The sequence below is a fragment of the Rhinoderma darwinii genome, chromosome 1 (assembly GCF_050947455.1).
Source record: "Rhinoderma darwinii isolate aRhiDar2 chromosome 1, aRhiDar2.hap1, whole genome shotgun sequence".
Taxonomy (NCBI): domain Eukaryota; kingdom Metazoa; phylum Chordata; class Amphibia; order Anura; family Rhinodermatidae; genus Rhinoderma; species Rhinoderma darwinii.
Genome location: NC_134687.1, coordinates 373,737,718 through 373,762,207, shown reverse-complemented (window position 1 = coordinate 373,762,207; position 24,490 = coordinate 373,737,718). Strand labels below are relative to the sequence as shown.

General features: G+C 42.2%; 1 protein-coding gene across 3 annotated transcripts in view; it reads left to right on the top strand.

Annotated features, from left to right (window-relative positions):
* TRPM3 (transient receptor potential cation channel subfamily M member 3) overlaps positions 1-24,490 on the top strand; it is a 480,072-nt gene that overhangs the window by 417,788 nt on the left and 37,794 nt on the right. For all 3 annotated transcript variants that reach the window (XM_075828007.1, XM_075827994.1, XM_075827999.1), the window contains one exon: positions 1,591-1,765. In XM_075828007.1, the coding sequence (XP_075684122.1) occupies positions 1,591-1,765 (175 nt within the window). The remainder of the gene's footprint in view (positions 1-1,590; positions 1,766-24,490) is intronic.

Genomic DNA, 24,490 nt, shown 5'->3' with positions numbered 1-24,490 from the left:
GGTGTGACAGAGGGAGCTCCCTCCCTCTGTCAAACACATTAGATGTCACTGTCTCTATTGACAGCGGCATTTAATGGGTTAAACTGCCGGAATCGGAGTGCGCTTTGATTCCGGCAATTGCGGCAGGAGCCAGGCTGTGTATAACAGCCGTGCTCCTGCCGCTGATCGCGTGGGTACACAGGCAGTACCGACGCGATCAGAGGACAGATATATCCATCCTTTTGCGGGAACTAACTCCTGCACAGGGTCCTTCGTCGTAAAGGTGGTTTTACACAGGCAGATATCCCCCATGTTTATCACCTTTAAAATGAGCGCCTATCGACAATGCAGATTGTTGATCGGTGGTCATTTGTTCACTTCGAATGGAGCAATGATCATTTAGTATGGTGATAATTTTTCCCCAGGCATTTGCATCATGTCGGCAGCACATCTTTACACAAGGACATGTGCTGCCGACAATGCCCCCAGAAACCAATTCAGCGCTGCAAAAGCCAAATGGCGCTCCTTCCCTTCTGAACCCAACCGTGTGCCCAAACAGCAGTTTATGACCACATATGGGTAATTGCTGTAATCAGGAGAAAATGCTCTACAAACGTTGGGGTGCTTTTTCTCCTATAGTCCTTGTGAAAATGAAAAATTGGAGCTAAAACTACATATTATTGGCAAAAAAATAATTTTCTATTTTTACAGTCCAATTCTAATAAATTTGCTGAAACACCTGTGGGGTCAAAATGCTCACTACACCCCAGATGGATTCCTTAAGGAGTGTAGTTTCCTAAATGGGGTCACTTTTTGGGCTCCCACTGTACTGGTACCTCGGGGGCTTTGCAAATGCGAAATGGCATCAGAAAACCATTACAGCAATATCTGCGCTCCAAAAGCTGCCATGAGGGCTGCCATGTGCTCAAACAATAGTTTATGACCACATATGGGGTATTGTCATGCTCATGAGAAATTGCCTAACAATTTTTGGGGTGCTCTTTACCCTGAATTCCTAGTAAAAATTAAACATTTTAAGCTAAAACTATACATTTTCACGGCCCAATTCTAATAATATTGGGGGGGGGGGGGTCTCCCGTGGGCATCCCTGCTTTATATATTCCTCTAATTTCAAAGTTTGTTGAAGAAAAAACAAAAAACTGCTTGGCAGGAAAACATTTACGATAGAATATAATGCGGGAAAATCTTTGATGTTGTGGCTCAGTAGTTGGCACTGTTGATGTAGTACTGGGATCCTGGATTCAAATCAGACAGCCAAACATCTGCATAGAGCTGATATGTAAGTTTCCCCTGGGTTCTTCATTTTTTTTTCCATAGTGTAACACATACTGATATGTTAATTGGCTTCATATGAAATTGGCCCATATATGAATGTGTGTATCATTGACATAAGAAAATTAGATATATGGTATTGGTGGCAGGGGTTGATCGGTATGATAGCACACCTCTACAAAATTTAGCTAGCTCTATATAATTGAATCCATAGAAATTTTCATCTCGTGTCTATATTGTTGTTTTCATGTTTTTTTCCATATTCTCTACTTATTCACATTTGCTAATCCGTGTTTTCTTTATTATCATCCTGTACAGATGATAGACATGATGTACTTTGTGATCATCATGTTGGTGGTGCTGATGAGTTTTGGTGTGGCAAGGCAATCTATTCTCTATCCCAGTGAAGAGGCATCATGGAAACTGGCTAGGAACATTTTTTACATGCCTTATTGGATGATCTATGGTGAAGTCTTTGCTGACCAGATAGACCGTAAGCAAGTCCTTTATGATTCTCTAGCTGTTTATTCAGGTATTTCTTATTGCTCAAGCAAAGTTTTACAAGTTAAGTCCTGTGTAGCCAATAAATGGCTCAGGATAGAAGAACAACTTCATGAATGTGAGAAAGCACTACATAAGCAGGTATATTTCTCTTTCCTTATGTATAATGAACAAAAGAGTTTTCATTGCTTATGAGAAGATAATCTTTTCTCAGTGTATTTGATTCTCAGTTAGAATCAGTCTCATGTTTCATAATTTTTTGTGGAATTATTCTAAATAGGCGTAATGTGGAAGTTTGAAATGCAAGTAAACCTCTTACACCACCCACTGGTTAGCATAGCTTTTATAAAAGTCTCTTGTATACTCCGATTAAGATGAATATGTCACCAGACTCATTACCTTCGCTCAGTGTGGAACTGGGGTTCCTTGGCCCATCAGAAAAAATGATTCTAAGGGCCAACCCTCCATCTATATAAAATCTGTGTATTTCCACTTCTAATTATGTCATAAATTATTGGAAATAGTAGAAAGTTATTGGTTGGAAGAGGTGATCTCCAAATGGACCCTGGACCTAATGGAGGATCCACTGGCAAGCTGATGGACCAGTCCAACCACGCTTCTGCTCAATTTTTTAATTAAGGAGTTTTAGTGAAAAGGGAAATTTGTATTTCTGTATTTTGTCCCTTTATTTCGTGCCTAACCACTTACTTTTGTTTCCTATACAGCCCGCTTACTTTTGTTTTATTTACTACATGTACACTTCAGTCCTTCACACACCACAGGAGTAACATACAACCCTTGCAGATTAAATATATGAAACTACTTTACTAATATTATTTAAGAAATAACAAAGCAACATGCATAACATTAAGATGCAACAAATAACATAGAGAACACAACCACACAGCGGTCTCCTTTGCCCGACCTTTTTCTAACTACTAAACAAACATGAGCAATATTGTGTATATAAAGACCATGGAACATTACACTGTCTCCTGGAACTACACTTATAACAGAGCCGACAAGTAGTACCTGAATAACTACTGGTTGCAAATATATTCACACCTATACACACGGCGCTTCCTCTGTCCAGCGGGAAGCTCATTTGCTCATACTGAAGCTGTGGTGTACTGTGGCCTAGGTGATGCCACAGCTCCCTTCTCTGTACTGTGTGTAGCTCTGCTGCAGGATCGAGGACTGGCCACGGTGGATAATCTGTTTGATCACAATACTGTTCATACCTGCTGACATGTACTAACATGTCCCCATTCCGTCTGTGGGTGTTTGTGCCTTTCGCCGCTGCACTGGTCCGGATGCCTCGCTGATGCTGGACGGCGGGTGCATCAGGCGCACATCTGCTCAGGCAATAGGGGCTGAGTTGGTCTGGCCAATCAGCTGGCCGGCTGGTAGGGAGGCTTGGCTAGCGGCCCGAATTGTGAGCTCAGCACTCTATAGGTATCCTGGCAACCTGCTATTCTTTGCCAGTTATTATTAATTAATCCTGGTTTGCATTTATGCCCTGCTATACCTGTTCTTAAGTTCAATTACCCTACTCTACTCTTCTGAATATTCCCTCCTTTGCTCAACTGTGTATGACCCTGGACTTCCTGACCTTATGTTTGCCTGCTGATTTTGTTAGTAGTAGTACATCTAGATTTTGACTCGGCATATGACTAGGTCTGAGTTTGAAAATAGTTTTGCTCTAACGTTTTATCTTGATTGCTCGGCATTGAACTTAGACATTACTCTGTTATCCTGTTCGCTCCACCAGTCAGCGGGTATCCTGAAGACGTAACCGGAGATTCCCTGCAGCGAAGACCATTCCACGGTGCTAACCAGAGTGGCCAGTGCAAGGCCTGACTGTGGTAGCATATTTGCTGGACAGATGTTTGCCATACTAAACCGTGATACCCACTATCTGAAGCTTGACCGTCTAATGAGGACTATCCTGTAGAATATTACTAGGAAAATCCATACCTCCTTGAGAAGGTTAAAGGTGAAGTACCTTAGACTATGAACCCAGATTAGTCGGCGCCAACTCAATAACGGTCTTAGTCATTTTCCCTACAGACAAACCTCCTTCTCTGACAAGTCTGTGTGGTGTCACTGAAGTTTGTTCCTGCCATGCTGTCCTACTCTTCATCACCTCACCTGAGGCGTAACTCAAGTTCCGACTTTGCTTGTCGGGGACCGCCATCCAGGGACGATTTTGGGTCTATAGTCTAATATGGAGCATTACAGTAATATCAAGCCACAAAAAAGTTACCCAGTATGGAGTCAAGTCAAGTTGCGAGGGTGCTCATTGGACTCACACAGCACGTAGCTGGATTAGCTGCTATACTTAAAGAATTGGAAGGTACATGTGTGCAGCTATGATGAGGGGTCCTTGAATTGCAGCATTCTATGGTCTTTAATACTGCAACTTCTCCTGAACTCAAGCCAGTGGTGCCTACAGTGGCTGACCCAGATCCACTCACGTCTGTACCTGTTATCTGGGTGCGCCTTGGCAGAGGACACATAACCCTCTCATTAAATGGTCCTGCAATGCAATCTCCTTTCCCTCTCCCCACTGCCATTCACATTGTCTGCCTTCTGAGACCATCTGTTCTTCTGTTCAAGACCCTTCTGGGATGTTTACTTACCCAGAGATCTCCTCCTAGCTTGATCTAAATGTCAAGTCTAATTCATAGGAAAACCACTGATTTAATTTATGGAACCTTTTGGTGGCCTCGCCTAATTTTGGATTGTAGGTATTTTGCTAGGTGTTGTCCAGTCTCTGCCCAGAACAAGGTCACCCATTCTTGACCTATAGGGCTCTTCCAGTCTCTCCCAGTTCCTTTTAGGCCCTGGAGCCCTATTTCGATAAACTTTATCATGGACTTACCAGTTGTCTAAGAGTACTCAATCATTTTTGCCATTGCTGATTGATTCACTAAGATGGATCACTGCCAAAACCGCTGAAACTTTTTATCAAAAGATTTTAAAGCTTCATGGTGTTACTAAGATCATTCAGGATCAGGGGGGTATAACTTACAACTCTATTTTAGTAAGCTTTCTGCCAAGCCCTTCTCCTTATAACAACTCTTTTTATTTGTCCATTTAATCAAACTCCTTTCTTCGCAAACTACTTATTCTAAACCATGATAATCAGTGGCCTATCATGGGAAATCTCTGTACCGGGAGATAAAAATATTTTTCTTCGGATAACATCATCCGTCTCCAACAGGTTCTCAAACAAGCTGGGGAGCGTCAAAAGACTTATGCAGACCAGAGAAGACAAGATTTACCAAAGTTTTAAATAACTGACAAAGTATGGCTGTCCACACTTAACCTCTTTTTCCGCTCTGCCTAAGAAATTAACACCAAGATATATTGGACCTTGAACTGTCATCAAACAAATCAATCTGCTCACCTTTAAGCTTCAGTTGCCTTGCTTATCCATTCACCCTGTATTTCACGTGTCGGTGCTTAAACCTTTCATTTGGAATTCTGGCCCGGCCAGCGAATCTTCTACTTCTAGTTTTAATAATTGTTGACAACCTTGAAGAGTATAAGATGAGTAAAATTTTAGATTGCTGGAGGTACCGTGGGCGCTTACAATATTTAATTGCCTGGAAAAGGGTTTGAACCAGGAGAATATATTCGTGGGAGCCTCTTCATAATATTCACATCCCAATGAAGCTTCATCTGCTCATTGAGTCATCCATAAGCTTCCTACCGGATCTGTGGTACCTAGGTGACGCCACAGCTACCTTCTCTGTACTATGCATGGCTCTGCAGCGGGATTAAGGCCCGTCGCAGTGGATAACGTCATTGGTTGGAAACCTTAAAGGGGAACGGCTCATGGAATTTCTTGCTTAGTTCACAGCCCGGATTTTTCTGTGATTCCCTGTGTTTTACCTCGCTTTTGTCTAGACTCTGCTTGATCCGATTTGTTTGTGTATTGACCTCTGGCCTAACCCTGACATTGCCTCTTGATAATTACTAAACCTTTTGTTACCCACCTGTTAGCAACCCGGATCTGTTTAAAGCCTATACTGCTCATACCCGCCATCTGCAGCCCGATCATCTATTGGAGACTATTCTTTGGACCACGACCTGGGAATCTTACCTGCAAAGTACATACTTCCTTACAGAGCTTAGGAGGAAAGAACAGGGGATTACTTAGACTCTGCGCCAACACAAAAATGGTCTCAGTCATTTATCTTCCTTGCCTGTTGCCAATCTTCTCCTGTGCTGGAGTGCCACTCCTTCTTCGACAAGTCTGTATGGTGTCAATTAAGTCTGTTCCAGCTATGCTGTGCTACTCTGCATCACCGTTCCTGAGATGTAACCCAAGTTCCAACTATGCTAGCCGGGGATCGGTATCGAGGTACCCTCTTGGGCCTATAGTCTGATACTGGGCATTACATAGACTCCAACTCAATATCAGTACAAGATAAGAAATGCAATGTATTTAAAAAAAAAAAAGTTACTAAACTTTTTAAGTAGATTCATTTTATATATGAACTGTAAAACAATGTCTAAGAATGGAAATACCATTGTCTAGGTTTCAGTAAGTAATGTTTAATACACCTCATGAACAAAACAAAAAATAATAATATATGTGTTCAAAATCTCTAAAATGTTATTCAAGGTTCCTGCCTTTCCGTAGGCAGAGGGGGCAAGCTTCATCTCATTGGTCTACTAACTCTTTATTGCTGCCGCTATGCTTAGCACTTGTCTTTTTATGTTTTTTTAACTTTTGGGTGAGTCGTATACCTGTGTAAAGTGGACAACATAAAAAGTATAGAAGTGAGAGCCAAGAAACTTTGCCTCTCACATGATGTAAAAGCCATTGTGTGGGGTGCAAGTGGCCCATTGACGTATTCTATCTTAAGAACAACAATTTACACTACATTAGTAAACAAAATGTCAATAAATGCATTTGCTAATTATATATTTTTTAATGTGCTAAACATGTTGTCAAACACACTAACAGCACTACTGAAAAGATATATACATGTCATTGTGATGATACAAAGTATATCTGAGAACTATCACATCCACGGGGAATGTGGACCCACTGGGCTACTCCGAGTAATGAAGTAGCTGCTGGCCAGACAAATATATGACAGTCACTGGTCAATGGTACCTTGGTGGCAGGCTCATGCCGGATTACTGGAAGCTGGCTTGTGCTGGATTATCGGAAGCTGGTTTGTGCTGGATTATCTGAAGCTGGTTTGTGCTGGATTATCGGAAGCTGGTTTGTGCTGCATAATCGTAAGCTGACTTGTGCTGGATTCTCGGAAGCTGAACTAATCATGGACACTGCAGTCATTACCAACACTGGAGTTGTCACGAACACTGGACTCGGATGCTGGATTCGTCACAGACACTGGATACAGTAACTGGACTGGTCACAGACACTGCACAAGGATACAGGATTTGATTCGAACATTGGAGTCATCACGGATACTGGACACAGACACTACACACAGATACAGGACTGGACACGGATACTCGATAGTCACAGACACAGGTTGCAGGAAACTGTATATGGATCCTTCACAGACTAACTGGATTAGAACTAACATTGTTCAGGCACTGAGGAAGTGGGCAGAGTTCCTTAAATGGTCCAGGATGTGCTGGGATAGGCTAGGGGCAATATTCCTGGTGCGTGCGCTGGCCCTTTAAGAGCGGAGACGAGCGCACGCGTACCCTACAGGCATAGGCTGGGAGCGGAGGAGAGAGCAAAGCGCGTCGGTATCTCTGGGCAGGGAGATGCCGGCGATGTAGATAAACAAGCTGGCGGAAGCTGGGGTGAGTGAAATCCGCGGCCTCCGTCGCTACAGTACGCCACACCTTCTATCGATCTTCTACGATCCAGAGCGTAAGAGTAATTTTTTGGTGAGTACAAGAGCTTCAATGTTATCTTCAGGTTCCAAAGATCTCTCTTTAGGACCAAAATCCTTCCAGTTCACCAGATAAAAGGACCTCCCTCCAACTTTCTTGAAATCCAGAATCTCTTTGGCCTCATGCACACGACCGTATTGTCACCTGCGGCCGCCCACAAATCACGGGCCGTGCACATTGCCATGTGCATTCATTTCAACGAGCCTGGGCCGTAAAATGCGGCCGTAATAAGACATGTCCGATCTTTTTGCGGTCCAGCCTCCCGGGCAATGCACGGACCGTGGAAACCACGGTCGTGTGCATGGGCCCATTGAAATGAATGGGGCCGCAATTCACCCACAGATTTGCGGGTGAATTGCGGCCGCAAAAATAAGTTCGTGTGCATGGGGCCTTTGACTTCAAACACATCAGCGGAACCTCTGGGAGCAGTAGAAGAACCAGGAGACTTATTGTACCGGTTGAGGACCACGGGCTTCAGCAGGGACACATGGGAGGAATTGGCAACTTTGAGAGTGGGAGGTAGAAGTAACTTGTATTACACAGGATTGATCTGTTGCAGAACTTCAAAGGGGCTGAGAAATCTAGGAGGGAATTTTTAGGTGAATATTTTTTGAAGATAAACAGACCTTAACCCCTTAACGACCGGCATATAGTATTTATACGTCGGCCGTTCAGGTTAGTTCTTCTGAAGTGCCGCCTTTTCACGTTGGCACTTCAGAAGAACTTTCCCCCCATCGTGCGGGGATCTCCTGAAGCCCGTGCTGTTGCTAACAGCCTCGGGCTTCAGGGCAACGATTGGAGACCACTAGCAGTGTTCTCCGATCATATTCAACCCCTCAGATGCGGCGCTCAATAGCAAGCGCCGCATCTGAGTGATTTTAGAGGGAGGGGGCTCCCTCTCTCATCCCACTGGCATCCCCGCATGTATCGCGGGGTGCCGATGGGTTCTAAGGCAGTCTGGGGGTCTAACAAAGGCCCCCAGGTCTGCCTCTAGTGATTGCCTGTTAGGCCATGCCAGAGGCATGACCTAACAGATGCCTGTCAGTTTTTTATTGCAGTGTATTATAATAGCGATCAAAAGTTTGCACAGTGAAGTCCCCCAGTGGGACTAGAAATAAAGTTAAAAAAAAGTAAAATAAAGTTTGAAATAAATAAATGTCCCAAGTAAAAACAAAATAAAACCCCCCACTTTTTCCCCTTACAAAATACTTTATGATAAAAAGTAAAAAATACTCATTTGGTATCGCCGCGTCCATAACAAACCCAACTATAAAACGATTACATTATTTAACCCGCACGGTGAAAATATAATACAAAACAACACCAGAATTACTGTTTTCTGTTCATCCTGCCTTCAAAAGAATTTGATAAAAAGTGATCAAACCGTCGCATCTACTCAACAATGGTACCAATAAAAATTACAAGTCGTCCCGCAAAAATAAAAAGCCCTCATACAGCTGCATCGGTGAAAAAATAAAAAAGTTATGGCTCTTAAAATATGGCGACACAAAAGCAAATAATTTTGAAATACATGTGTTTTTAGTGGGTAAAGGTAGTAAAACATAAAAAAATCCATATAAATTTGGTATCGCCGCAATCGTAACGACCCGCTGAATAAAGTTATTATGTTATTTATACTACACGGTAAACGGCGTAAAATTACGCAAAACAATTGGCAACATTTCTGGTTTTTTTCCAGTACCCCACAAAAAAAGTTATTAAAAAGTCCATCAATAAATAATAAATGATATGTACCCCAAAATGGTGCTATTATAAAATACAACTTGTCCCGCAAAAAAAAGTCCTTATACAGCTATGTCGACACAAAAATAAAAAAGTTATAGATCTTTGAATGCGACGATGGAAAAACGTACAAAATTGCTCGGTCATTAAGGTTTAAAATACCTTTGGTATTAAGGGGTTAAAGGGAATGTGTCGCGAACTACAATTTTTTTTTAAGTAAGTTACTTATTTTTATTATATTTTTTACGTTTTTTTGCTGTATTTGTTTTTTGTTCCACAAGGTGGAAAGTATGAAAAATGAAATAATCATTTTACATGTTTTCCCATGTTGGCCACCAGAGGGAGCACTTCCCAGAATTACAGCAAAATGAATCAGGCAAAGCAGCCTGATTAACAGCTGATGTAAATGTGGGAGGGAGACTCACCCCCCCCCCTCCCTATTTTTGGCTACAAGTCAGGAAAAGGTGTCTTCAAATTGCTAAGCATTGTCCAGCTCCATTTTGGGAGTGTTTTTACAATGGCAGCTGGTAAAAGGCTAAGAATCATGAAAGTCAAAAAGGAAGACCCTGTGGTCAATTACTTTTCAGTTGACACGTTCACACAGCATGTATTTGCCACTGTTTTTGGGGCATTTTACGCAACGAAAAATGCGTCAAACGCTTGATTAAGCTTCCTACTTACATCAATGGGAAAGCGTGCCGTTAGTACATACAACACGATTTTTAGGCAAGCGTTTTTAAAAAACGTGTTGCAGAAAAAAAGAAGCGTCTTGTCAATTCTTTCGCGCCAAATGTTCCCATAGTCAATGGGAGTAATCCATACGCGCCAAAAAACTGGCAAAATGCACCCACAAAACGTGTAATTCCCTTAAAAGACGCATCAAAAAACACTTGATTAAATTTCCCATTTACGTCAATGGTAAAGCACACTGTTAGCACATACAACACAATTTTTTACGTAAGCGTTTTAAAAAAAACGCGTCGCGGAAAAAAAGAAGCATCTTGTCAGTTCTTTGGTACATAAAGCACGCAAAATGTTCCCATAGTCAATGGGAGTCCTAATTACGCGCCAAAAAACATGCAAAAAGTACGCACACAATGCTTAAAAAAATACATGAAAAACACTTAAAAAACGCCTGTATTTTAAAAGGCGCTTCACCAGAAACGCTAGTGTATTTTACTTGTCTATACGTCATTTGTTTTTTTTAACCGTGTGAACATGCCTTGAGAGAATTATTTTCCATTGGCGTCTAGTTTCTATTGCGGTGCAGGGAGAAGACAGATATCGCTCTAGGTGAGAAGATTTTAATTTTTTATATTACTAACTTCATTTTTTTATTTTGCAGGTTCTGCACGACCGTTTGGACTACGTCGTAGATACGCTGGACTACTTCGATGATCTACGTTTTTAAAAATAAATAAATGTGCGGAGTAGTTTTTATATGAATAAAAAAATATTTTCTTAGGGTGTATTCACACAGTGTGGTTATGCCGTGTTTTTGAAAAAATTGTGGTAAAAATGCATGCACTATTCGATGTGGTTTTCGGCCATGTGGGAAAGAGGCGTCAAAACCACGCTGTTTGAAGGCCCTGTTCACACAGAGTCTTTTTGCAGGCAGAAAAAATATCTGCCTTAGAATGCCATCAGGAATTTTGAAGCAGATTTTAAACTGCCTGCACCATTTTCCGCTGTTTTCACAGCATTTTTTGCCTGCGGCCATTGAAGCTAATGCAAGAACCATGGGCAAAAACGCCACGAAAAACGCATGGCGCTGATTCCAAGGCAGCTTCCACAACAAAATCAGAGCCAGCAAGCTCTGTGTGAACAGGGAGTTATATCTCTGTTTCATACTTTATTACCACCTTAGTAATGGCAGTTGTCTGTTTGACGACATCCATTACTAAGACGGGGCTTAGTGTTATCCAGTAAAGAGGCTAGCAGTAACCCACCATTATTACCCCGGTACCCACAGCCACCAGGGGTATCGGGAAGAGCCAGGTACGATCCAGTACCCGACCATCTGTAGTAATGGTCAGGCACTGGTGCGGCCGCAGGATGGTATTATTAGGCTGGGAAGGCCCAAAAACAGTGGCCCTTCCCACCCAGGTAATGCTAGGCTGCTGCTGTTTTATTGTACCTGGCTGGTTATGAAAATAGGTCCCCACCCCAAGTCGTATTCAATTATAAATTTTTTATTTTTCTTTTAATAACTGCCCCCCCCCCCATTTTCATAACCAGCCAGATACAATAAAACAGCCGCAGCCTAACATTACCAGTGTGGGAAGGACCACTGTTTTTGGCCCTTCCCAGCCTCATATTACCAGCCTGCGCCCTCCCAACAGTGCCCGACCATCACTACAGATAGTCGGGTACTGGATCGTACCTGGCTCTTCCCGATACCCCTGGTGGCGGTGGGTAACGGGGTAATAATGGGGGGTTACTGCTAGCCTTTTTACTGGCTGACACTGGCCTTAGTAATGGACGTCGTCAAACAGACAACTGCCATTACTAAGGCGCTAATAAAGTATTAAAAAACACAGAGACATAAGAAAATATTTTTCTATTGAAATAAAACCTCCTCCACACTAGCCAATTTGACCATTTTATTAAAAATAAAAAATAAAAGTAGATCATCGAAGAGGTCCAACGAATCTACGACGTAGTCCAAAGGGTCCAGTGTAACCTGCAAAAAAAAAGTTAGTAATATGTCGCTGCTTTTTCATTCCTTGCTCCTACTGTGAATCACCATGTAGTTACACGATGGTTCACAGTAGGAGCAAGGAAAGACGGAGCAGCGGTGCTCGCCGTTGATCCTTCAAAACAGCTGATAAGCGGCTATGTAGGATCAGCGGTGCTCGTGTGCCGCTGATCCTACATAGCTGCCAATCAGCTGTTTTGAATGAACACTGGCAAGCATCGTTGCTTTGTCGTTCCTTGCTCCTACTATGAACTCCTGTCCTTTTCAAGGCTGTAATACTGTGAACCACCGCTAGAGGGCGATTCACAGTAGGAGCAATAAACGACGGAGCAGCGGTGCTCGCCGCTGATCCGTCAAAATAGCTTATAAGTGCCTATGAAGGATCAGAGGCGCTCGTGTACAAAACACTCCGTCGAGCGCCCCCACACACACACACAACCCCCCCCCCCCCATACACACACACAAACAAACCCCCCTGCACGCACACTCACACACCTTACCTGCAGCCTGTCTTCACCGAAATGGCGCCGGTTTTCCCGCTACAAACCATCTTCTATGCTGGGTCGCTCTGAACTGCGCATGCGCCGTACAGAGCGAGACGGCAGAAGCACAGGTTGTAAAGAACAGGTCCCATTCGTTATGTCCTATACCCTGTAGCTGCCATATTCCATCTGTGTATGTGTCGTTATGAGAAATAAAACATGGCAGCCCCCAGTAGTGTAAAAAAGTGTTAATAATAAAATAAAACATTTTATGTGAAAAAATAAATAAAGTACATATAAAATTTTATTAAATAAAAACACATAAATGAATTAAAAAAAAAGAATTCACGACACCTTTCCTTTAACTCCGGGAAGGAACTGGGGACGCGGCCTTTTCTTCTTATCGGCATACTTCTTCATGTGATTCACCGCCTGCAGGATCACAGACTTAGTTTGCTGCCAGATCTGAAGAAAACTCCCATAAGAAATATTGGCTGCAGGAACTTGGGATGAAGCAGGTACAGGAAAAAGGACACGCGGATGTTGGCTGTACACTATGAAAAATGGAGAAGAAGCAGTAGATTCACTCATGTGATTATTATAAGAGAGCGCAGCCCATGGAAGGATATGTACCCAGTTCTCGTGTTGAGCAGCTACGAAATGGCAGATATAATTCTCAAGTATTTGGTTAATTCTTTCAACTTGGCTGCTGGATAGCGGGTGGTATGCGGATAAAAAGTCCAAGTTTGCACAGGGCCCTCCAGAATTTAGAAGTGAATTGCATGCCCTGATCAGACACGATGTGGAGGGGCAATCCGTGCAGATGGAAAACATGCTAAACAAACAAACTTGCCAGGCGAGGAGCTGAGAGGAGGCCAGACAGAGGGCCAAAATTTGCCATTTTGGAAAATGGTCCATAATAACCCAAATACTGGTGCATCCATCAGAAAGAGGAAGATCTGCAATGAAATCCATGGCAATGTGTTGCCAAGGATAGTTCGGCACCAGCAGGGGTTGGAGCAGACCTGCAGGTTCTGAGTTAGTATTTTTATTTTGAGCACACTTTGTACGTACAAGATTAGACATAGTTCACGACATCTTTGGGCAACGGGGGCCACCAGTAGTTGCAAGAGAGAAAGTCCTGAGTCTTTTTTTTTTTTTTTAATCATTTATTTCAATAAGATGAATGACAGAAAAAACAATGATATCAATATAAGGTCACAAGGATACATATTCTCCGATCCCTGACCCTAATTAGAATATATTGAACCCCGCCCCCTCCCCTCCCTTTTTGGGCGCACAGAAAAAATATATACATATTGTGGTTTTAATCGAAAAAATTAGATATGTCTTGTTTATCGAATAAACACTTCATCAGTTTTTCCCAGGGATTCCTCTGAACTCCTTCCCTCTGATAAATATGTAGTCATTCGAATGCAGTAAATAACTTTGAGATTTAAGAACTCATTATAGGCTGGTTTGTGGGGTTTTAACCAAGCATTCAGAATAGTCTTTTTCACTGTCAATATTAATAGCATAATAATACTCCTTATTTCTATTTCATTTGACTCTAAGTCAGCATTGAAGACGAGAGTCCATGGATTCATAACTAAGGACTTGTCTACTACAGTATTAATAAATGAGACTACTTGCTTCCAAAAGATCTTAATCTGTGGACACTTCCACAAAGAATGCCATAGTCCAGCTTTAAGAATTGAGCATTTTGGACATGCATCAGTTGGACATTGTTGGTCTCTGGATTTTGACAGCTCAATTTTCTTGGGTTCGTATCCCACATTAAAAGCAGTATAAACTCTAAAACTTATCTTCCATTGAAGTTCTCTTAATGTCTCAGATTTCACCGCTATATTGGTATTCTTCCAACCCTTATATATTTTTTCCTGGATCTCAACTGGTGATATTTTAATATCTGGGAGAATTTATTTTGCCCACTTTTCAAAACAATTAGAATTTAACTCTTTATAATTTATCCCATTGATATGTAATATATGGTACATACGAGATATTGAGGTTTTACCTCCTGCATTTGGTATTATTTTATAAAAATGTAATGGACTCCAGAGATTAGGATGGTCTCTACAAAACTGACACATTAAGTGTCTCCACTAGTAGTAGTATAAATTAGTCTTTATTTGAGATTGAAAATTCATCTAGCATTTCACGAAAAGTGTAAATCATTCCATTTTCTTGATGAATCACTTGAATTATAGATTTCAACCCACATTGTTGCCATTTTAAAATGACTCTTTTGGGTATAATAGTCACTAATGCAGGATGCTCTCCTATTATTGAAAACCTAGTAATGTGGGGTGAAATTCAAATACAGAGGTACACTTGCCCCAAACTTTCCATGCATCACTGAATAACATTGTATTCCTCTGGGCTACTGGTATGTCAGCATTTCGTTCCAGAACAATTAAGCTCAGAGGAAACGGTGAAAAAAAAAAGCCTCTTCAAGCTCGCTATCAACCGAATTTGAGCTCTTTCTAATCCACTCAATAGGATATCTCAGGATACATGCCCAATTGTATTTTTTCAGGTTTGTAAAGGATATACCCCCAGCCTGCGTGGAAGCTTGAAGTCTATCTAGAGACATTTTATGTATTTTCCCTCTCCAAATAAATCGAAGAAAAGACGTTTCTAATTCTTTTATTTCTTTGTTTTTTATTATGAAAGGTATCATTTGGAATGTATATAAGATTTTCGGAAGTAGTACTATTTTGACCAGTGACATTCTTCCAAACAGCGAGAGTGGCAAGTTCCTCCATATTCGTAAAGATTTTTCAACATTGGATAATAGTGTCTGTATATTGTTCTTTGTCCCATCCTAACTCCTAAATATTTTATTTCTTGCAATTTTTAATCCCTGTTTCTGAAGTTCCGGATGTTCCCTAATATTTTGTGCTTCATCAAGAAACAATACCTCAGTTTTTTTCATAGTTAATTTTAAAGCCTGATAGGGGGCTACATTTATTAAGAATATTCATAACTCTATGCAGGTATTTATCGACATTATGTAAGAAAACCAAAAGGTCATCAGCAAACATTACCACTTTAACTTCGTAGTTGTTAATTTGAATTCCCTGTATATTATCCTTTTGCATGATAGATCTAGCTATAGGCTCTATACATAAATGAAACAATAAAGGAGATAGTGGACATCCCTGTCTGTTTCCTCTTGATAATTTGAAACTTGGTGTAATAAGCCATGGAATAGATATATGAGCTGTAGGAGAATGATATATTACTTGTATCATATTAAAAAAAAATTGGCAGTAATACCATTTTTTTATAAGCACCAAGTTGAGCCAGGGCCAAGCCACTCTATCAAAGGCTTTATCTGATTCGAATCTAATTATTCCTGACCTCGGATTCGATTGTGGCCTGACCCTGGCCTGATCATGAACTGCCAATATTTTCCTTATATTTCTCACCCCATTCCTTCCTTTTATAAAGCCATTTTGATGTGGACCTATCAAACTCAATATCACTTTTGATAACCTAGTTGCCATATATTTAGTATAGATTTTGATATCAAATGCCTCCACTCTTCTAAGGCTAACTCGATTGCAAGTAGCTCATGGTCTCCAATGGAATAGTTTCTTTCTGCCGCAGAAGCATCAGCCTCCATCGAGAACTGTCGAGAAACATCAGGATGGTGAAGAACAAAGGCAGAAGTGAAGGCCCTCTTGAGATTAGTGAATGCCGACTGCTTCAGGGGTCCAGACTTTTAGCGTTCACACCCTTCTTAGTGGGAGCAGGGATAGGGACGGTAAGTGAAGAGAAGTTTGGGATGAACTGGAGATAGAAAGTTGCGAAGCCTGAACATCTTTGTATGGCATGGAGACCTTGAGGACGTGGCTACTCTAAGATGGATTTTACTTTTTACGGATCCATCTGGAGTCCATGATCGGAAACTATATAGCCCAGAAAGGGCAAGGATTTCCTTTCGAATACACACTTTTCTAATTTGGCGTATGGGTTATTCGCCCTTAACCGCGACAGGACTTGGATTGGTGAGTAGATCAAGATGTCATCTAGATACACCACCCCACAGACATACAGTAGATCCCGGAATATGTAGTTCATGAATTCCTGGAACACAGCTGGAGCGTTACATAATCCATAGGGCATGACATATTTGTAGTGACAATCTCTGTTGTTGAATGCGGCTTTCCATTCATCACCTTTGCGGATACGGATCAAGTTATAAGCAGTAATTGGCAGTATAAGAGTAGATCCAGCTTTGTGAAAATCTTGGCCTCAGGTATTCTGTGGAAGAACTCTGAGATAAGCGGTAAGGGGTTCTTGTTTTTGACAGTGATTCGGTTCAAACAACGATAATTGATACAAGGCCGGAGGGATCCATCCTTTTTCTGAACAAAGAAGAAACCGGCTCCGGCAGGAGACGTCGACTTTCTAATGACCCCCCTCTCAAGGTTCTCCTTGACGTATGCCGACGTGTCCTGGGTCTTGACCAGAGAGAGAGGATAAACCCTTCCTCGAGGAGTTGAAGTCCCGGGGAGCAAGTCCACTGGACAATCGTAAGTACGATGCGGAAGCAGAGTTTCGGCGTCCTTCTTGCTAAACATGTCAGCATAACAGGCATACTCTGGAGGCAGACAACCTAAAAGCGAACCAAAAAGGGACATAACCCTTAAAGAAATAGTATACTAAATAATATACAAGAGTATAAAAAATCTTTATTAAATATAATCAACAATAACATAATATGGAATAAAAAGGATACACCATACACGGAGATATATACAGTACAACAAAGTCAGATGGAACAGACCATGGACAAACAGAGTCAACCATCCAAGGATAACCAGACCACGCTTAAATAGCCCACAGGAAAAAAGAGTAAACCGTGGGCATGAAGTAATCAAACCCACATATAATGCAGTGCTGCCTATCTAGTTTAACAATGTACAAAAATAGGATATGAAAGTCCTAAAGACATAAAGGCTCAAGTGGCCGGAAAGATAAGGCTAAAAATAGCTAGACACAATGGGGAGATCATGCAAGTACTAGAGGCCAACACATACCCTGGGACATGGTGAGGAGCGATACAGGAGATCACAAACGGATGGATGGGTGAACGCCTCGACGCGCGTTTCGCCCTGTAGACCGGCTTCGTCAGGAGGCTACATGTAATAAAACTCTAAGGGTTTTTATAGTAATGAAGTGGAGTTAGACTCACCTGTGATGGATGCAAATCGGCGCTCGACACGCCCGCCCGGCGACGCATACATCACAGGATGCGCCGCGCGTCAGGTGTCCCGGCGCCGCATGATGACAACATCACCATGACAACGCCAGACGCTAACTATACTCTGGAGGCAGACCAGGGAGAGACTGAGGTGCAGAAGGTCTGACAGGATGAACCTGGGACAAACAATTATGTAGACACCATGGTCCCCACTGGAGAATTTCTCCTGAGTTCCAGTAAAGGACCGGAACATGTTTACAAAGCCAGGGAAGTCCCAGCAGGATTGGGTTAATAGCCTCAGGAAGAACAATCTGTTTAGTGTGAAGAGCTCCCACTTGCAACTTCAATGGTTCGGTAGTGGAGATAATTGGATCCAGCAGCAGACGTCCATTCACTGAAGCCACTTCTAGGGGTTTCTTTTGTGGAGTCGTAGGCAAATGGAGATGATCCACTAAATCTTGATGTATAACATTTCCGGCTGCTCCCAAATCCAGATAAGTGTGAACCAGATGAGATGTTCCACTTGTGCAGATCAGGACTGTAGTTGAAAGTCTAGGAGAGAATTTTGCAGAGGGCATAGATTCACCTAGAGTAGTCTCTCCTGTCAACCCAAGGCGCTGGAGTTTCCCGGCTTCTGAGGACACTGACGCACGTAATGACCCTTTCTTCCACAGTACATGCAGAGATTAGCGGCACGTCTATGCTGCCGCTCTTGGTCCGACAGTCTGACCCGATTTACCTGCATAAAGTTCTTCAGAGGTCGCAGCAAAAGGAGGTAACAGGGGTCTCTGCAGTCTTGGGTTGACCAGCGGGGTCCATGGCCTGAGCAAACTGTCACCTCCTCGGGTAATGTGGACCCACAGGGCTACTCTGTGTAACGAAGTAACTGCTGGCCAGACAAATATATGACAGTTACTGGTACCTTGATGGTAGGCTGTTGCTGGATTATCGGAAGCTGGCTTGTGCTGGATTATCAGACTGAACTGGTCACGGACACTGGAGTCAACAGGGACACTGGAGTCGTCACGGACACTGGACACGGATGCTGGACTCGTCACGGATATGGACACTGGACACGAATACTGGACTCGTCATGGATATTTGTCACGGATACAGGACTTGACACGGACACTGGACTCAAGATACAGGACTGGACACAGATACTCAATAGTCACAGACACCGGTTACAGGGAACTGGATATGAAACCTTCATAGACTAACTCTAGGTTAGAATCAACATTGCTCAGGCACTGAGGAAGTGGGCAGAATTACTTAACCGGTTAAGGACTAGGCTATTTTACAGCTAAATGGCCAGAGCAAATTTCTCAATTTTGCTATGCGCTTCTTTAGCTGACTATAACCTTGCAGGTGAATAAAGTTCATCTTTGAATTTTACACTCTTTTTAAAGGACAGATAGGGCTTTGTTTTAGTGGCATTTGTCAGCATATATCATTTTTATTTTTTTCCCTAAAGTGGGCAAAATTGGGGAAAAAATTCAAGAATTTAGCAATTGCGTCAGTTTATGCTAGCATTTTTCACACGTAGTATGGACTACGTACAAAATTCATCTCCTTTCACATTCTTCCACTTCTCCCGTGCATGGGGATACCAAATATGTGTGCTTTATTCACTGTGCGGGCATGTGCCAGGGCTTGGCATAAAAGGAGGCTTTTTGGCCTTTTCGGTCCAGGAATTCTGCATTTGATTTTATAGCAGCATACTGTTTTCTGGGGGGGGCGTAATGCTGTTGAAACATTAGAAACACCCCATAAATTACTTCATTCACACAAGTAGACCCCACAAGGTTTTCTTCAAGGGGTTTATCATATTTTTAGAAAGTCCAGTTTTCTTCTGAAAGTTTCTTGAATAAGGTGGAACAAAGTAAAATTAGCATTTTTTTTTTAGCAAATGTGTCAGTTTATGCTAGAATTTTTCACACACGGTATAGACCACGGACAAAATTAATCTCCTTTCACATTCTGCCACTTATCCTGTGCATGGGGATACGTGTGCCTTATTTATCACATAGAGATCTAGGAGGGCGGACGATAGAAGAAGCTTATTTCACAAATCGCCTTTTTTTAAAGCTGGTTTTACAAAACTCAACAGAGTTTCTATAACACTTCCAAAATATCTGCTCTTGAAGCAGAGATCCCAAAATATTCATCTAGGGGTATAATGGGAATTGAAATTGCAGGTTTATGCAAGTGGAGCTCTCTAGCAGATGAACTTTAGAAAATATGCAAACATGACATCCCCCCCCCCCCCTACCTATTCCCTCCCTCACCCTTGGAGTAAAATCAGGGGAAAAATAAAAAAGTAATGTAGGGCAAATATATTTTCAACTAATTAACTCAAATCTAATAATTCAGAACAGTGTGGTATTTTTTAAAACATGGCTCAATGCACAGGCCTGGTTGCGAGGGACAGAAATATCGGGAATCTTTGCGGTGCCCGTCTTTTCTGCAGACCCGGCACTTTTTCTGGGGGTTGCTTCTAGTTAGTGTTGGGGGAATCCGAGTGATGAAATGTCTTTCAGTCAGTCGCGTGACATCATCAGACTGGGGGCATTCTCTGGTGTCCTGAACATCAAATATGAGGCCTTCAATAATTTTCTCCTGGAAATCCAGATATGTGTCTCTGCCTCTGTTTTTTTTATAGCGGACAAATGAGTTGTGGATTGCCACCTGTAAAAGATAAATGGCCACTTTTTTGTACCAGGTTTTTGTTTTGCGTTTTACTAAATACGGCTATAAAACCTGGTCGCTTAAACACCCCCACCCCCCCATGTACTTGTTATATTCGGACACGCTCACAGGTTTATGCCTGTCCGATGTTGCCACCCTTTCCCTCACTGCCACTGTTCCTGCGGTATGTATTGTGCTTAGTACATATACATCTTTGCGATCCCTGTACTTGACCGCCAGCAATTCCTCATATGCTTAAGCACAGGAGTCCCCCTTTACCATGCGCTTCCCCACTAATTGCTGCAGAACACTAATTCGGTTTTTGCGCACTCCTTGCAGCATGCAAATGCCTAAACAGGGGCACACTGGAATAAAAATGATCGCAGTACAGGTGGTACCTCTTGTGAAGCAGAGGCTGCATTATCTCCCACACTATCTTACTGCTGGTGGAAAGATCAGGGGGGCATCCAGGAACATTTATTGTGCGGTCCCGCCCTTCATAAATCCTGAAGGCGGTGGTATATCCTGACCTGCTTTCACACAATTTGTAGAGCTTAATGCCATATCTTGCCCTTTTGGAAGGTAGATATTGGCGAAAGCTAAGTCTTCCATGGAAGTTGAGGAGGGATTCGTCCACGCTTACATTCTGCTCAGGGGTGTAAAGTTGCAGAAATAAATTATTGAGGGAATTTATTAGCGGTCTTATTTTGAACAACCGATCACGGTTTGCATCGGTACCTGGGGGGGCCTGTGCATTGTCATTGAAGTGGAGGAACCTCATTATTGTCTCATAACGAGACCTGGGCATTACTGCAGAATACACTGGGGTGGCTTGGGCGGGTCTTGTTGACCAGTAAGACCTAATGGAGGGTTTTTTGACAATAACCATATTTAGGATGGGCCCCAAAATTTATTTTCATTCCTGCAAATTGGTGGGCTTCCAATCTCTGGCATGGGTGGATGAAGGTTTCTGCCTTATATACTGAGCGGCATATAAATTTGTTTCGTGGACAATGATATTTAGGAGGTCGTCAGTAATAAATAAATGGAAGTAATCCATTTGGACAAAATTTGTATTGTCCACGGTTATGCCAGGAGTGGCAGTAAATCCATGGATTCTAGGTCCAAAAGATGGAGCAGGTGCCCATACAAGAGCCTGAACTGCAGGGACCAGGCTGTCCTGTGCTACAGCGCTACTAGGCCCTGCGCTTCCATGTTCTGCAGTTTCAACTGCGTCAGGGATAACGTCCCCTGAAGATGAACCTGAAGTGACGCTGTCATCGTCACTGCCTGCAACAGGTTCTATCTCTAACGCCATCTCTGATGCCGTCTCAGACTCAGACCACAGCATGGCGTATGCCTCCTCAGCACTAAAAAACGTACTCGCCATAACGTCACTAACACTAACTAAACAAACTTTTATTTTTTTTTATAAACACACAAACTAACTGGTATATAAATATATATATATATATATCTACACTACCGCTAACAAAATAAACCACTATTGCTATATATATATATATATATATATATATATAAAAATATATATATATATATATATGTGGATATATATATATATAATTATATATTCCCTACCTGCCTATTCTAATATAATAAAAGATAGAAAGGTAGATAGATAGAAAAAAAGAAAGATGGATAGATTGTATAGATAGATAGAAATCTGTCTATACAACGTGTGTATTTATGTGTAACACTGTATTTTTTTTGACAGTATTATTCTGGCAGCAATTCTCACAAGTATCTTCTTCTCCTCACACTGAAATAATATGTGAGGAGAAGAAAAAAAGCAGGAAATTTGCTGCCAGAAATTCCAAAATAAAAAACAAATGTGATCGCTGTGTTTTCACAGCGATCACATGTTCAGGGACCATCAGATTGGTCCCTGATACTCTGCCCAGTGCCCAGAGCTGTTGGTAACAGCGTGGGCACAGGGCTGTGTGCACGTGATTGCGTGCACACTGTATTTTACATAGAAATGCATGTGATCGCTGTGATTGGTTGTCACAGCGATCACATGTTCAGGGACCAAAAGATTGGCCCCTGACACTCTGCCCAGTGCCCATGTCTGTTAGCAACAGCCAGGGCACAGGGCTGTGTGCACGCGATCGCGCGTGTACACTCTCTGAAGTGCCGCCGTAATTAGTCTATACGGTGGACTTCAGAGACCCTGACCGCTGGCCGTAAAAACACAGCCAGCGGTCGGGAACCTGTTAAATAGTCCAGGATGTGTTGGGATAGGCTGGGGGCAATAATCCTGGTGCACGCTCTGGCCCTTTAAAAATGCGCACACTCTACATGCCTAGGCCGGGAGCGGAGGAGGCGCTACAACAACTGTAAGCCAAAAGCATAGATGTGACTCTGTGAGTGGCAAAAAGGAGACTACTCCAAAATTAAGGCTGGGTTCACACAGAGTTTTTTGCAGGAGGAAAATCTGCCTCAAAATTCCATTTGGGATTTTGAGCCAGATTTTCCTCTGCCTGCATGCCGATTTTCGCAGCATTTTTCGCCCACGGCCATTGAGTGCCGCGGGCATAAAACCCTCCTGAAATACGCTTTCTCTGCCTCCCATTGATGTCAATGTGAGGTCAGAGGCGTAAACGCACGTAGATAGGGCATGTCCCTTCTTTTTCCCACAAACCGGTTTTTCCGCAAGCGGGAAAAAAACGTCTCCGCCTCGCATTGAAATCAATGGGAGGCATTTTCGGCCGTTTTTCGGCGCGTTTCCCGACGCGGTTTCCGCGTCAAAAAACTTGTCAAAAAACTCTGTGTGAACTGGCCCTAAGTATATTCCTTAATGCTGCATTACATACTGTAGGACACCACATGATTAGCTCTCAGCTATTACTGTGATAAGCCATTCATGCAAGTATGGCCCCTGTAAGCCAAACTAATGTCCTCATCATGGCTCACATCCAACCAAAAGGTGAAGCATGCCCTATTTTTTTCCAGCCGTGTAGCTTCATGGTGATAACTGAATAGAAATGTTTGAAGCAGAACTGATAAGACAGCTGAGACAGTAAAACCATCTTCTGCAGTGCTTCATGCAACATGAAAAATTCCCATTAACAATGAATAGTTATATTTGGTAACTAGAACCTGGTAGCATGTGCTATTATATTATTTACCGTTTAGTAAGGTGCTAATATTTGTTTGAGACTCTAGGAATGTTTCTCAGGTTATATATTAAGAGATGTGTTTTTTTTATAATATGACTCTATGAAGAAAGCACTGCGGTGTTTTGTTCAGCAAGAAAAATGGAATGATCCTAGCAAAAGCTTGTAAATGTCATTCCTTATAGTAAGAGATTGTGTATCTAATAAAACACCTGTGCATATGCAGTCAGCACACTGAGAGTAAAACGCGTTTCCAAGAGAATCATCTAAATGAAACAAATATAGAGCTAAGGTTGTAGTCTGGGTCTCATTTGCTCAACATAGTGACTGCAGGACAAGATCTCCTGGCAAGAAGTCGTGAAACGTCAACATGTAATAACTATGACATTAATCTAGGTCATCATAGCAGGTTGTGCAGACCTTTGGAATAAAAGAGGGCACAATGTACCTGGTATTGACGAAAGGGAATAAAGGCAGGAAGCCAATGTGCTGAGAGGTGAAAACAGAAGCTTTTTGTGGGTTATTAAGATACAGATGGACCAGGCAGAGCATTCTTGGCTGCTTTATGTAAAATATATACAGACAAGTAGAACAGACCTGCACAATACTATATTTCAGAAATGGCAGACATGCTGTAAGCTAGACACACTATGCCATGGTCTTTGCCAGCAACCAGCACTAAGAACATATTCTATGTCTTGTACTTTCTCACATGGGTACTTTCCTGTCTTGAGTATGAAGCCAGCTTCTCATAATTGACAGCATATTGGAATTATGTATTCAGGTTGTCTCCATCCTGTTCAGATCACTTGTCATGCACTTAGCCTTCTCTGGTAAG